The sequence below is a fragment of the Rhizophagus irregularis genome, chromosome 11, assembly GCF_026210795.1.
Source record: "Rhizophagus irregularis chromosome 11, complete sequence".
In the NCBI taxonomy this organism is placed as follows: domain Eukaryota; kingdom Fungi; phylum Glomeromycota; class Glomeromycetes; order Glomerales; family Glomeraceae; genus Rhizophagus; species Rhizophagus irregularis.
Window position 1 is genome coordinate 4,847,423 of NC_089439.1, and position 16,775 is coordinate 4,864,197.

Sequence of the window (16,775 nt, forward strand, 5' to 3'; positions counted from 1 at the left end):
ATTATTAATAATCAACTAGCCACTTAATAATAATTTTTCAGCTGCTTTTAATTTATCATTCTCTTGATTCTTTATTAAAAACTTCAACAAACAGATAAAAATGTTAGGAGAAATGTATGGTCTAAAGAAAATGAAACAAGGAATGAATGTTATTAGAAATGGTTGAAAATGATTTCTTTTTTAATATTAGATAGAACAGTCCTGTATTTTGAAACCCATAACTATCTACTATATTTCTTATGTTATTTTTAATTATTACTTTTAATTTTCATGTACTTTATTTTTTTTTAAAAAAAATATTTTATTAAAAGTATTTAGCTATTAATTTTTTATATTACATTTTAACTATTTTTAATAATTTTCATATTTTTTAAAAAAAAGTAATAATAAATTTCACGTAGTGAAAAAAAAATTTTATTTTTATTTTTATTTTTAAAATATAGACTCGACTGGGGTCGAACGCTAAATAAGAATAAACATGATCTAAAAGAACAATAAATTCTAAGCTAATGTTAAACCCAACCTCTCGGGGGAGCCTGAAGGGGTCGTCTTGCCCATTATTCAACTGAATAACCAGGCATAACCTGGAGCCTAACAACCAAAACGTAAAAAAAGTAACAGCCTGTATTTTTCTTTTCGCCCACATGGGCGACCACCTGTAAATACTGTCAGAGGTGGAATGATTCACACTATTCTTAATTGTTCTAAATTCATTAAACTTCTATTTACGCTAATAAGGGGTAAGGTTTGATTAGTGTAAAAGAAGGAAAGGAAGCTGCTAAAGTTTTGAACTCATTACAAATGTGTACATAAAGTATAGTAAAATTAATAAAATCTAAGATTAGATTGAACTAGAAACAGGGGAGTCAGTAGGGTAACCCGTATCCAGTCGTATACGTTTAATTTGGTCTCTGTGAAGATAACGATCACAGAGGTTAGTAGTAGTGTCCCGTTTCTTGGGATGAACTTCGAGGCATTTAGTATCGTCAGAGGTGTCATTATAGGCGATGTCCTCAAGGTGTGGAAGCATATAATTTTTCGGGGGTGAGTCCAGATAAGTCTGGTAACGTTTAAGTTCACGCAGGTACATGCGGTGTGGACAATTACCGGTCGCATAGTTCATGAACCAGTGATAGGTTGTCTGTATTGTGGTAAGGTGAGTCGTAGTATCTAGACGACGTTGAAGGTGTTTGGCACTGGTGCCATGATAAGTGTGTAGAGTTGATTTGCGTTTGGCCTTATCTAACTGACGTTGTATTTCTTTAGGCTTGAGTTTAGGACGCCTATTGGAAAGTGATTCCTGAAGCTCGACCACCAGGTTGGGTTGATGTCTTAATGCGTATGAGTTCTTAACAACTCGTAACCATTCTCCAGATTCAGGTGGCAAATAACGTCCGTATTCATCATAAATAGGAGACCTAGGGACGAAAGGTTTAAATTTATCAGCTAAGGTCTCTCGGAACGGGTTGTAATTTTCCACGGTGGTGACCATGGTGTGCGCGGGACGTGGTGAGAACGTAATAGCATCGTTAGATGTCAAATTGTTTGTAGATTTGTTAAAGTTAAAATCATTCATCGAGATTCCTGATGAATTTAAGCACAATCGAAGTGCATTAGTAGGTAGATCAACTTTGAATACACTGGAGAACACCAATTTGGGTTCATCTAGGAGGAGGTCTTCTTTAGGGACCGGAGGTCCACCTATCGGTTCGTAAAATGGAATGTTAAACGGGTAAGCATTAGCATCGGGAATTACCGATTTCTTCGAATAGGTGAGATGTGAGAGGGTCTTGTGAATAGTTTGATATTTGTGAAAAATAAAATGATTTTTTCGAGTAACTTTAAGTTTCTCTTCGAAACTAATACATGCTGAATTGTAGCGGGTATTAAAAACTCTATTGCAAGTTCGATCGAAACGCTTCTGTTGTTTCTTTTTGGTCTTCAGATTAGGAGAGGGTATAAATTTGAAGTTAAATAACCGTTTCGTGTACATATGACGGAAATTATATCGAATGATGTTTTTATTACTAGCGGCCAGATATTTCATAGAGTATTCAATGCCAAGGCGTCGCGAAAAAATTTCCTTTTCTGTGCCTTCTTTCCATCGATTGTAGAGTTGTTTGGCGTGGGAAGTTTGTTATTAGACAAAACTTGATCTCGTAGACCATTGTGTTTTATGAAATGAAAGAGTCAATTTCGAAAGAATTCTTTCTGATGATCGACACAAGCGTGACGATCATTAGTCATTACAAAAGGACTAGGGATATGGCAAAAAGATATATCTTTGGACTTTTTTAAAGTCATTAAATGTTGGCAAGGTACGTAACAGCCAAAGTGAAAATGATATCTCTTGTACGAGAAATTGAAGAAAGTTTTGGAAGATTTGTTATGTTGACTTCCGATGTGAGGGTGATCTTCATTATCAGGTAAGAGAGTATTGCCTACACGTGATCGGGTAATAATAAACCAATCCAATAACTTGCGGCGGATAAGGTTAAATATCTTTGTTGTATTCTTTGTGGTATGACTCGTTGTAAGGAAAAGAAGTGCGTGAGCATTTTACTAATTTGGAATTTCTTGTTGGGAAATGGACTCGTTGAAATATACCGAGTCGGTTTAGTCTGCATGTTGTAATCATTTGTATGTATGATAAGGTGAATATCATTGGTGCCTGAAAATTGATCGGCAAGCTCAAAAATGAGCGTCTAAATTTGTAAATCTTGTTATAACCGGTACGATTATTAGTATTCACGTGAAATTTTTTCACCGAAATAAGGAAACTATATTCATTATGAAGGGTGGGTTTTTTAAAGGTTTTTTGTAAAGAAGGGAAAGAAATAGCCTCTAGTGGCATATGTTCTATAGAGATAGTGTTATTTTCCATCTCTGACTCTTTCAAAGAACAGTTAAAATAAGAGGAAGCCTTTCTGTGGAGGCCACCCCGTGGTCCTCTCCTCTTGAAAAAAAATTTTTATTCGTGAGAAAAATAGCTTACTGCGGAATTTTAACAAAAAAAACAGAAAGGGGAAAGAGTTTTTTTTTTGTGTGAAAAAAAAAATTATTGCCACAACTATCAAAATATCACGTGCTTGAAATCATGTGATTTCAAATTATTAAATTAAAATGAATTTAGGAAATATAATCCGTTCATGCGCCTTTAGAAGATTTGTGTCTAAATAAATTTGGTCCGATTAATAATGTCACGTAATTATTAGGAAATTTTTTGCCGATTACAGTATGTATTACAAAGCCACAAATAATAGCTCTAACTTTAATTGGGTTAGATTCTCAAATTTATAATAATGGTAGTAAATATACCTTTGTCATTAACCATCTTAAAAAGGAGATTCGTTAATAATAAGATAAAGAATAGAAGATTCTTTGGAAACTAGTAACAAATTTATTAACACAGAACCTATCCATTTGATGAAAATTATTTTGATTTTGTACAACAAAAAATTTTTGAATGCATGGCAAAAGAATTAACTAACCTTAGGAGGTATTTATCGTCAATCCGCAGCAAATACGTAAATTAAACGTCAGGATTTAATTAATTACGTTTGCATGCATGTTCTTACGATTTTCCAGATTAAAACCCCGGTTTATGAAAAACTTGGGTTTTAACGGTTATGTATCATAGATTTTACTTCAAAGAAATTTATTTCTTTTTTTTTTTAGGAAATGTTACTTCGTTTGAACTTAATAATTATATAATCTTTTAATGACAACTTTAGTTTCCTTTTATAAGATAGTCGCTGCTAATCCATTCCTTGAGTTTGTGAGAGTTGCACTAAGGATTTTATCAGGTGCCCAAATGGAAGGTACATCATAAACTACTATTTCAGAAACTGCCTCGTCATTTTATGAATGAACAAGAAAATATTAAAGTATTGAATTGAGCAACTGATTTAGGATGTGTCTTTGGAATACTGCTGTTTATATTTAAACTTTTTTAATGATTTAGCTTAAAACAACAAAGAAAATTGTTAAAGCTGACCAGTGGTGATGGTTACCAAACCAGCATTATGATGTACTTTTGGCCAGAATTAAAAATCTAATAAAACATTGCCGGCGTTAATCATAAATTCACCACTGGTGACCGTCAACCATTGGCAATACCAAATAACGAAAATGATATATTAAATTTTTAATTTTAAAATATGAAGGATATTTATGGAGATGGAGCCAATGAAATTCTCCTTTCAAAAGTTCAGTTCTTAAAGAACGTCGTAATGAAGTGTTTCTTTGTTCGAAATTTGGCGCTGTTATGAGTCCAAATGGTGAATTTAAAGGTATATCAAGTACACCAGAATACGTTCATCAAGCTTGCGAAAATTCTTTAAAAATATTATATCTAATACGTAAGTAAAATGTTATTTAATATTATTGCCAAGAACTGTAATAATGAACTATAAATTTGTAATTTTTGTAGGCTCATTAAAGATACTGTTAGCGTTCTAGTTAAATAAGGAAAATTAAATATATCGACCTTACTGAATGTTCCATAACAACTCTTCTTGGTAGACCGTTATTTTTGCCATGGGATAAAATATTTGTTATACTGTATAAAAAAACACGTAGATTTTAGGTACAAATCGTAAATATTATTCTTTTAATTTGAATTTAATACTATATGATGAAATTTTTTGTTTCACTGGACTTTGTTTTCCTAATTTTTTACTCTTCCTTGTTTTCTTAATAACTTTTTTCCATTTTGTACTAAAGAATTTTAATTTTTGTTCGATATAATTTAATAATAACTTGTTTTTATTTATTTATATTTAATTAATTCATTCATTATTAGCAAAGATAATTGTTAAATTAATAATACACAACGATTATTTACGTGCGGATATATTATTTGTTTCGGTTTTATTTGATTGTAACATATTAAACCTTTTTTTTAAAAAAAATAAAAAAGATATAATAAAAAAAAATAGAAATTCTTGAAAGAATTCTTTACGCATAATGTAATTTTTACGGTTTGCAACTTCCATTGATGCAAAAGTATCGGACTTAACCCTCCTGATGGCATCATATGACTCTCTTATTGTAAAATTAATATATTTGTACTGCGTGTGGGTCAAAGAACGATAATAATAATTTGTTTGTATCACCGGAATAAACACTCCGAAAACAATCAAATATCAATAAACATTTGTAGATCACAAATGTGTTATGAAAAAACTCTTCCTGCTACAGCGTAAAAACATATAAGTAAAAAATATAGGAAAGAGAAATTCAAAAAATACATTGTATTTTACACTTTATCTACCATTATGTCTACCTCACAGTCAACGGGTATGACACGTATGACTCGTAGTGTGACTCGTAAAGGAACGCTACAGCCAGGAGAACAAGTTATTGATATTTCTACAGGGTCAACTTCAACTGCCTTTCAGGATATTGACCCCTTTAAAAAGCCATATAATCCCCCACCGGCTACTAATAAAGATGATGAAGGGTTTGAAACAGTTCAATCAAAAAATAAAAAAGCAAAAAAAGAGGATACTGTGACACAAAAACAAAAAGAAGTCATGAAGGAGGTCGCCCAAGCAACATTGGGAAGAAAACAGTCTCAACAGAGCGAAACTGCGGCTGCAAATGAGTCACGTGACAATAATCATCCCATTCAGCCGAATTTAACCAAAAATATCACCCCAATGGATCTTGACCAAAACAATGACGATCATAATGCAGGAGATGAAACCAATGAAATTCCTGATGATGAAGATGATATTATTGATATAGCAATTATGGCTGAAAAGCCACAATTTAAAGTTTATTTTGATTTGGCACAAATTCCTGGAAAAAGCCATATTGGAAAAGTAAACCTCGTGAAAAAACTGCTTGCTCAACATCATATTGCATGTTTTCCAGGTAGAATTGATGCCAAGAATATTGAAATAGATGGAAATATCCAAAAACAGCATTATTATGTTTTTAAATGTGCTAATGAAACAGCATTTGAGAAAATTTTACGTGAACCCATTCCAACTAAAATTAAAATTAAACAACAAGATGGTAAAATTGTGGAACAAGATTTGAATGTTACGTTTAACAAAATAGAAAAAAAAGAAATTCCGGCTGAAACTCAACAGAATATTGATGAACACACGATTTTTGTAAACAAGATTCCTGCAGAATTGAGGAATTATCAGATTAAAGGTGTTTTTGGTACATATGGAAATATAGTAAACTTCAAAACTTTTATGAGAGGGCAGTATCAAAATGCTATTATCACATTTGATGACAAATCCGCAGTCCAACCATTTTACTATACTTGGGGCATCTTTATTAACCAACATTTGGTTAGGGTTAGACCCAAAGTTATGTCAGAAGATAAACTACATGAAAGAACAGCATATTACATTAAACTTGCAGGTTTACCACTAAATACATCAGCATTTGATTTAAGAGGATTTATGGAACGGTATAATGTTAAATATCTTGACATTCCAAGAAATTCTCGCTTTAATTATCCATTACGCTATTGTTTTGTTTATTTTCAGAACGAAGAAGATTTTCAAATCGCAACCAAACAAGCATTCTGTTTTAAAGAACACCAATTATATTGGACTGATGTAGATATGAAAACTTGCCACAGGTGTGGCAGTCCTGAACATCTTGCTATGCACTGTGATCATGAAGACAATCGTCCAAGATACAAAAACAGAAAAGAAGTACTTAAAGGTTTTAGACAAGCTAGACAAGAAAGAGATAAAAAATATGGAAGCTATGCACAAGCAGCTCAACAAGGACGTAATAGAAGACAAAGTTTTAATTCACGAAGACCTTGGAATAGAGCGAATCTATCACATGATAATAAATCACATGACCAAAATAATGTATTTTCTATTGACAAACCAAAACACCAGAGGCAAATGTCGATGACTAAGAATACAATTCAGGATCGTAATGTAGCCTTTACCATTACTAAAGCAATGGAAAAATTAGACCAACTTTGTAAGAATTTTACAGTTTTACAAAATGAACAACGTTCAATTAGTAATGAACTTAAAAGTATTAAAGTTAAACAAAATACCAAAGATACAACTAAACCAAATACAACAGTTAATAAAGCAGTGGGATCTAGTACTAAAGGAGTTACCAGAAATAATAACAAACGCATTCTCTTAGAAGAATCTTCAGATGATTCAACTCATGAATTATCAGACCTTGAAGAACGCTTTAAACAATCTGAACAAAAATCTCAAAATATGGCTACTGAACTTACAGATCTCAAAGGTACTATGCAAAAATTATTACAATTATTCCAATCATCAAATGATAATCATAATGTTGAGGGGGACAACACTTATGATGAAGAAATTATTGATATTAGTCAATAATTTCATATATTTTTCATTTTAATTTATGATGAACAATACTAATAATAATACTCAAACACATTCATTTAATAATAATTCAAATTCCCCTCTACACAATAGAAAAAATAATTCATCTTTTAACAAATTACCTGATGTTCTAAAAATAGCCACAATTAATATTAAACACCTAACTACGATTAAAAAAGAAGATATTATAGATTTAATTAAAATTAAAAATATTCAAATTTTAGGGGTTTCAGAAACATGGTTATCACACAAACAGTCAACATTTCAATTCTTGTCAGATCGGCAACAATATACCACCTTTTTCAACAATGAACATTACAATCAAAAAGGTAAAGGTGTAGGTTTAATAGTTAAGAAAAATATAGCACAATATATTTACAGAAATGGTAGTTACAATGGACGAATAATTTTTATTGATTTTATGTTTAAACATAATAAAAAATTAAGAATTATTCGATATTATGGTGTAGTTAATGCAAAAGCTTCAACAGAAAAGAAAGAAGAATCAAAAAAGACAATAAATGAACTTTTCAAATTAATAAGAGAAGCATTATCAACTCAACATGAATTAATAGTGATGGGTGATTTTAATCAAAAATATGAAAAATATAGTGAAAACAAAACAAAATCTACGAGAAACAAATATTGGAATAATATATTTTATGATTTAGAAGAAAAATTTAACCTATACGATCCACATAGAATAATGTATGATATAACACCATCCAATCCAATATATACTTGGACTAATGGTGTTAATTATAGTCGTATTGATTATATTTGGATTACAGAAAATCTTATGATGAATTATGAAGATACTATGTTTACTGATATCAGTCAAGACTTTCGTACAGATCATAAAATGCTTTCATTTTCTTTATGGACGGAAGAATTATGCAGTACTCATTTGGTTTTCAATCATAAACAAGAAAAAATTAAAAAGATAATTTATAAATATGATGAAATGAATAATGAAAAATGGGAAGAATATCAAAACATACAAAAAGATTATCTATCAAATACAATAAATGAACAATTCAATTTTGATGATATTGAAAAACATTGGGATGTTATTAAAAAGGGTATTTATAAAAGTAATGAAATTATAAAAAAGGAAAAGAAAAAAATTAATATAAAAAATAGAAACCCTAACCAACAAACAGAATCATATCAAGGACGTCAATTCTTGATTAATTTAAGAAGACAAATAAAAAAGAAACATGGACGAAAATATTTAAAAGACCATTGGAATACAATAGGAGGTCAACTTAACAAATATAGTTCAAATAAAATAGAGTTCATGTGGGAACCACCAAATGATCAAAATTATCAACGTTTATTAGATAAGATAGAAATTTTATATAATATATATACAGATAGTTACAAAAAAGAATTAGAAATTTTAAAAGAAAATAAAATTGAAGATGCAATTAATAAACGTTGTGCAGATTTATACAATAATCAAAAAAGAATGATAGATAATATAATTGATCGTGAAGTCAAAACAATAATTTTAGATAGAGTTTTGATTGAAAAACCAGGAGAACAAATTAATCTTATTACCGATCCAAAAGAAATAAAAAAAGAAGTTAATTTACATTTTCAAAAAGTTGCTGGAACAACTAATAGACCTAAAGAAATACCAGAACAATGGCATAATCAATATGCTCCTTTAAATCATGTGGATAATAATATATATAAACATTTAATGGATGATATAACTGAAGATGAATGGAATAATCATATTCAAACCTTACCCAATGGTAAGGCATGTGGTCCAACTTCAATCTCTTATGAAATGTTAAAACACTCATCATTAGAAATGAAAAAAGAATTACTTTCTTTAACAAACAATATTTTAAAACAAGGAAAACTACCATCTGATTATAAATTAGCAAACATTTATCCTATATCAAAACCTAAGCCCTGGGGTTGTAAACTCATTAACACCCGTCCAATAACCTTGTTAGAAACTTCCAGGAAGCTCATGGTATCCATTTTGAATGAAAGACTCGCCAAGATATTAAAAGAAAATAATGTATTAAAAGGAAATCAATTTGCAGGCTTACCAGGAAATTCAACCTTTGAGCCTATACGTATCATTAATGAACTTATACAAGATGCCAATGAAAATAATAAAGATCTCTGGTTTCTTGCTCTTGATATGAGTAAAGCATACGATAGAGTGAATATTTGTATGCTTGAGAAAGCTTTACAAAGAATCAAAGTACCACACAACTTTATCCATATAATAAAAGAATTATTCTTGGGATGTAAAAACCAAGTATTTACTGCAGCAGGAATGACAGATCCATATGATGTTCAAGTAGGAATAGTACAAGGTGAGATAATTTCTCCCCTACTTTGGTGTATTTACTATGATCCTCTCCTCTGTGAAATTAAAGAAAGAAACTTGGGATATAAATTGAAAACAAAACAAATACTTAATATTTATGAAAGAGAAGAAAAAGAAATCATAATTAGATTTCCAGGAATGGCATATATGGACGATACAAATTTTGTAACAAATGATCAGAAACAATTAGAAGAAATCTTAAATATTGCAGATGAATTCTATGATTTGAATGATATACAAATAAATAAGGAAAAGTCAGAATTGTTATTAAAAAGTTCAAATCATGATTATGGAAAACAAATTAATATACATTTTGGCTGTCAAGATATTAAGATACGTCCAACTTCTAAACAAGATTCAATTCGTATTTTAGGGGTCTGGTTTAATGCTTTTAATAAAAGATCATTTGTTTTGAACCAAGTTAAAACTGAAATTCGTAATGTTTGTAATGTCATGGCAAAAAAAAGAATAACAGATAAGCACATCAAATATATATTCAATCATGTCATTATACCAAGAATAGAATATAGATCACAAGTTACAATTTTTACGGATAAAGAAACAAACCAAATGATGGTACCAATAAGGAGATTATTTAAAAATAAATTGAAGTTTTCTAAATCTGCTCCAAATATTATTCTAGAAAGCAACTTAATATATAACTTACGCTCTATTCATGATAATCAAGTTCAAGCAAAAATTACCAATTTTTTTATACAAATTAATGATATAGGAATACTTGGTGAAATTATGAACTTACGTTTAATAGATTTACAAAATCAACTTTGGAGTCATGAGAATCCTGTTATACATATCCCCTTTAAATTAGAAAAAAATATTAAAAAATTAAAAAAATTAAAAAATAATTTTATATTGAATAATCTTTTATTAATGGAAAAAAATAATATTTCAATTAAAAAAGATAATATTCAAATAGGAAAAAATAAAAAAATAATAGGAGAAGGAAAAACTATTGCAGAAATTGTAGGAGAAACTATATTTTTTAAACATAGAAAATTTTTACGTTCATTAAATTTATTATATATAGATCAAGTTCTTGATATGGATGGAAAAACATTATTAACCTGGTGCCAACTTTATTCAAGAAAATTTATACAAAACACAGTATCAGGAAATCAACATATCCAACCAGCAATTTATAATATAATTAAAGAAATTATATGTGAAGAAAATTCTCTTTCTTTAAAATCACAATTTATTCAACAACCTGTTACATCACATCTTAAAGGATTTAATTTAATGCCAATTATTTTTCCAAATATTGAACAATATCAAATAGTGATGTATAAAGAAGGTTCTTCATTAGCCTTTGGAAGATTTTTAAATATTAATGAAGTTAATCAACAGATAAAAATACAACATTTAGTTAGAAAATCAGACGTTAATGAAAAAAATTTAATATTAGAGTTTTGTAAAGGTTGTAATAGAGGAATATTGTCATCATCATTGTCGAAACCCATATGTTATTTATCTATTTCTTCACATAATGTATTTTTTATTCGACATAATTCTTTAAAGAGAAATTCATTTAAAGAAGGTTTTAAATTATTGGGAAATCAATTTCAAGAACTTAACAAAGTATTAGAATTACATTTACATTTCCAACTCCATCCACATTTATATATACCTCCTGATATTCGTCATCATGAATATATGTGTTTATATAAATTTAATATTATAGATAATTATATTGATTTATCAATTGACAAACCTCACTTATATTATATCAAAAAAAAATTAGAAACTTATGTTGAACGAGAATTCCATTGTTATACAGATGGTTCAGTTAAAGATTTAGGTAAACCTTCTGTAAGTTTAGTTTATGGAACAACATTTTACACACCACAAAAACAATTTATAGATCAATTTTATTCAAGTGGAGAAAATAATATTTCGGTAGTAAAGTCTGAATTATTACCACTTTTAATCAGCCTAATAGTAATGCCGAAACAATCAACAGTTCATATTTTTACAGATAATGATCAAAATTTTTCAACATTCCATAAATTACAGTCAAAAAATTTTAAAATAACACCAAGACAATATTTTAAAATGATAAATAATGGAATCCTTTGGCAAATAATAATGGAAATAATAGAAATTTTATCTTTAAATATAACCTTATTTAAAGTACAAGCACATGCCGAAGATATATATAATAATTTTGTTGATCAACAGGTAGCACGTATTCATGATGAGGTAGATCTACATAGTATTAACATAAGAAACCAACCACTTCAGCTAATACGATATATCCCTAGTTGGAATAATGTTATTATTGAAAAACCATTAAGAAAATTTTTAAGATTAACAACAAATGTCACCAATTTAGAAAAATTCCTAAATCTTAATAGGAATGCGAAATACCGACAACTGGATATAGATATTAAAAATACTTTTTCTCTTTTAAAAGGAGAAGAAGGATCTTTATATACTACATTTGCTGAAAATAAAATAAGACGAAGGAAAATACAGTTAATGATAGAAGAACTTCCCTGTATTCACCAAATCCAAAAAAGTCTGAACAGCCTTTATAAGGATAGATTATGTCCAATATGTGAGAATGAGGAAGAAGACTTTAATCATATATGGTTGTGTGTAGACCGATCATTAGATATGTTAACTTTAGTATCATCAACTAAAACAGCATTGAAAGAATCTATATTATCTCATATAGATAACAATGAAACGCATATAGATAATCAAGAAATTAATGATCTGGATATTTGGGATATAAATATAGATAATAACAAATTTACATTTATAGACTTAATAAAAGGCTTTATCCCAAAAAATTTGTCACATTTTATAGATCGTTTCAGCAAACAAAAGAAATTAACATCAAAAATTTTATACCAATTTAGAATGAAAATGGGACATCATATTTTCCATGAATATTGGTTGAAACGTTGTCAAGAAATGGAGAAAAAAGACAAAGATTTAGGAATTAATAAAAATCTAAAGAAAAGGCATTATGGTGTTGATTGTTTATATAGATTAAGACAACAGTCAACAATTAATAAATATGAAGATTTAATAGGAATTAGGAACAATATATATTATGGTAGTGATATATTAGGATACTACGATAGTTGTACTCCTTAAAATAGTATTGTTACAGAATTTATTGTATTTTATTAATTTATTTTATTTGGTGCCTTTCAATTACAGTACTATTTAAGGTGGGTCTGGCCTTTTTTCTGCGAGAAAACTGGATGGATTTGAGGGTGTAGCTAGTGATTCAACTCACGTTTGCTTATCCTGATTGCATGCCCTTTGTCGTAGATCTTAGTGTAGCTAATTTCTATTAATTTTGTAGTATTGTAATTTTTATTTTTATTTGTATTTTATATCTTATTTAATAAAGTTAACGTTGTGTACATCTTAAAAAAAAAAAAAAAAAAAAAAAAAAAAAAAAAAAAAAACATTTGTAGATCACAAATTATATATTTAATAACCGTAGATTCCGTAGATTGATATAATTTGCTCATTATTCCATTTTTTTTTTATAAAAAAAAAAATTATTCATAAAAATGTCATCACTTATCACCCCACAGATTGATAATACTATTAAGGAGCTTGTAGAAGAGTTGGGCCATATTTCCCACCTTTGTGAAATGATTTGTGAAAAAGTCAATGAACAATATGCTACAAATTTTACTTTGAACCAAGTCCGTCAACAGTAAGTAGATCATTATTTACAATTTATTAATTAATCAATTATTTATTTGTTTTATTTGCTCACTTGTAATTTAGTTTGAAAGACGAGTTACAAGTAAAAATACCACAAAATAGAGGTGAACCCTTCACTAAGGAGATTGACAATTCTATTAAAGAATCTATGGAAAAGTTTGCTCAATCATCCAACCCATATGTGAAGGTTAGCGATAATATTAATAAACTATATGATACGAACTATACCTCAAAACAAATTCGTCAACGGTAAGAAAACTATTATTTACAATTAATTTATTATTTATTCATTTATTCATGTATTTTGATTCTATTGTAATTTAGTTGGATAAGTAAACTCAATACAGATCGTAAGTATAACTTCACATTTTCTTTTAATGTTATTCTTTTTAATTTGATTTGACGAAATTTTTTTTCAAATGAATATTCTTCTTCTCTATCTCCACTGAACATTATTTTTCTAGTTTGTCATGATTCTCTTAGTGAGGTTGAAAAATCATTTATCGTCCAATGGGTTGAAAGTAAACCACAAGGGGATACAATACCTTGGAAAGAATTAATTCCCTTGATGGAAACAAAATTCGAGAAATTGCGCTCCGAAAATATGGTAAAAAATTTCTGGAACCTACGAAAAAGAACTCAAGCAAGTACTGAATCGAAATCGGAAACCGATAACTCAAGGAAAAGAAAAAGAAGTCCTAAGTTGAAAGAGAAAAGTGAAAAACAACAAAAAAAAGTTTGTCATGAACTTACTACTTTTGAATATGAAAATGAAAAGTATATCAAATCTTCACCACCAAATGGAGATTCGAATGCAAGACCGATGGATACTTCACCCAAAAGTGAAGAGAATATCATTCATTCACCTCCTTTAAACGCAATATCGATGGAAACTTCATTCAAAAGTGAAGAGAGAATTTATTTACCTTCTTTGAACGCAAGACCAATGGAAATTTCATTCAAAAGTGAACCTTTGAACGCAAGTTCGATGGAAACTTCATTTAAAAGTGAACCTTTAAACGCAAGATCGATGGAAACTTCATTCAAAAGTGAAGAGAGAATTTATTTACCTTCTTTGAACGCAAGACCAATGGAAATTTCATTCAAAAGTGAACCTTTGAACGCAAGAACAATGGAGACTTCATTTAAAAGTGAACCTTTGAGCGCAAGTTCGATGGAAACTTCATTTAAAAGTGAACCTTTAAACGCAAGTTCGATGGAAACTTCATTTAAAAGTGAACCTTTAAACGCAAGATCGATGGAAACTTCATTCAAAAGTGAAGAGAGAATTTATTTACCTTCTTTGAACGCAAGACCAATGGAAATTTCATTCAAAAGTGAACCTTTGAACGCAAGAACAATGGAGACTTCATTCAAAAGTGAACCTTTGAACGCAAGTTCGATGGAAACTTCATTTAAAAGTGAACCTTTAAACGCAAGATCGATGGAAACTTCATTCAAAAGTGAACCTTTGAATGCAAGACTGATGGAAATTACATTCAAAAGTGAAGAGAGCATTCATTTATCTCCTTTGAATGCAAACTCGATGAAAATTTCATTCAAAAGTGAACCTTTGAATGCAAGCCCGATGAAAATTACATTCTTAAACACAAGACCGATTGAAATTTCATTTAAAAATGAACCTTGAACACAAGACCGATGAAAACTTCATTCAAAAGCGAACCTTTGAACGCAGGCCTGATAAACTTCATTCAAAGTGAAAAGAAAATTCATTTATCTCCTTTGAACGCAAAACTGATGGAAATTTCATTCAATGTGAAATTGTTAGAACTTACTTTAATTGTTATTAAAAATTTTTTCCTTTTTGGATTTTTTTAGTGATATTAATGGTCTATGATTTTTTACTATTATTTTATTAGAAAGCGAATGTTCTGCTGGCACTTAAATAAAAAATAATTTTGTTTGATAAAAAATTTTTTTTTTTACGTGATATCAAATATATTGATTCGAGTTTTTCAAACAAATTATTAAAAAGGTAATGAATTGAGACTTACTCTCAAGTGAAATATCTTGATCATTCAATTCAAAAAGTAAACTTGTAATAAATTAAATAGCACAAACCTATTAAAAATATTATTTAATCGTATTAAATCGTATTAAAAGAAAATAAAGATCACAGTCAGAATTCGATAAATAATAACTATGCGTATAGCAGATTTCACGTTAAAGATGACAAGTTCTGATTCTGACTTTATGTTAAATAAAAATCAGATTTCCTACCCAATAAGATGAAATCAAAAATAAAATATCTACAGTAATTCAGGTCCGAAGCATATCAATTTATTTACATCACGTGACATGTACATGAAGACGTAAACTATCTAATTGGTCGATAAGCATGCGGGACAGAACGACATTGCAATCCTACGCCGCTACGCTTCGGACTAGTGCTTCGATTCGGATGAAAACTTGAATATTTTCATATGACGATTATGGCTGAGAAAGATTATGAATTTCAGATTTAAACAGACTATAATTTAAACCAACATTAAAGTATTATTATCCCAAAAATTTATACTAATTCTGGCCAAACTCATAGTGTCAGCGAAATTTAATGAAATTCAATCCGGATGAAAATCCGGATAAAACCGCTACGGATCGAAGCACTACTTCGGACAATAAAGAAATTACACTTTTGTTTTTAGAAAATCCAAGAAAAAAGAAGTATGCTTTTTAGTTAACATGTTGAACAAAAAATTACTTAAAAAAGTAGTCTGAACATATTGCCTCAAAGCCATTCCAAGATCCTTCCTGAAAAAGAGAATAAACGAAAATGACCCTATGAACATACCACAAACTCGTTCAAATTAGCCATAGAACTCAATCTTAGAATAAAGAATAAACGAAAATATCCTATTAGTTTCCTAGGGACTTAAACTGAGAGACATTCCTTCACTAGAGCAATATGACAATTTCTTGTGACTTATTTATTTTGATTAGTAATAAGTTAACGTTAATATCAAGAAGAAAAAAATCAATCCAAAATCCTAAAGTTGAATGAACAAATATAAAGATCTTTAGATTGTTATTTGTAATATATAATGTTTTGAAAATTACATGTAAAGTTAGCGTTTATGTTTTACGATATCGTACGGAAGAAATTCGAAAATTATGTTTGTTGCGACAACTCCTAGAATTAATTAGTAGTAGACTTTATGTAAGCTTATAATTACTATTGTTATATGAATTTTTTTTTTAAAAAAAAAAATTGAATAAATAAATAATTTTTATATTACGTCGAGTTGTGAGTACATATAAATAAGAATTATTATATTTTAATACTACTGGGAAACCTTGCATGTCACAATTGTCATATTATCAATATA

At 29.1% G+C, this 16,775-nt stretch overlaps 3 protein-coding genes across 3 annotated transcripts; all 3 read left to right on the forward strand.

The window, feature by feature from the left end:
- Positions 1 to 5,279: 5,279 nt before the first annotated feature.
- On the forward strand, positions 5,280 to 7,352 carry OCT59_003520 (uncharacterized protein; the record flags this gene model as incomplete). The annotated part of the gene is made up of 1 exon (XM_025327362.2): positions 5,280 to 7,352. The coding sequence occupies one exon, from the start codon at positions 5,280 to 5,282 to the stop codon at positions 7,350 to 7,352; it is 2,073 nt and encodes a 690-aa protein (XP_025171702.2).
- Positions 7,353 to 12,351: 4,999 nt separating this feature from the next.
- On the forward strand, positions 12,352 to 12,840 carry OCT59_003521 (uncharacterized protein; the record flags this gene model as incomplete). The annotated part of the gene is made up of 1 exon (XM_066145666.1): positions 12,352 to 12,840. The coding sequence occupies one exon, from the start codon at positions 12,352 to 12,354 to the stop codon at positions 12,838 to 12,840; it is 489 nt and encodes a 162-aa protein (XP_065996363.1).
- A 428-nt stretch (positions 12,841 to 13,268) lies between these two features.
- OCT59_003522 (uncharacterized protein) lies at positions 13,269 to 15,076 on the forward strand (the record flags this gene model as incomplete). The annotated part of the gene is made up of 4 exons (XM_066145667.1): positions 13,269 to 13,417; positions 13,492 to 13,677; positions 13,753 to 13,778; positions 13,893 to 15,076. 4 exons carry the CDS (start codon positions 13,269 to 13,271, stop codon positions 15,074 to 15,076), a joined length of 1,545 nt encoding a protein of 514 aa, XP_065996364.1.
- Positions 15,077 to 16,775: the final 1,699 nt, after the last annotated feature.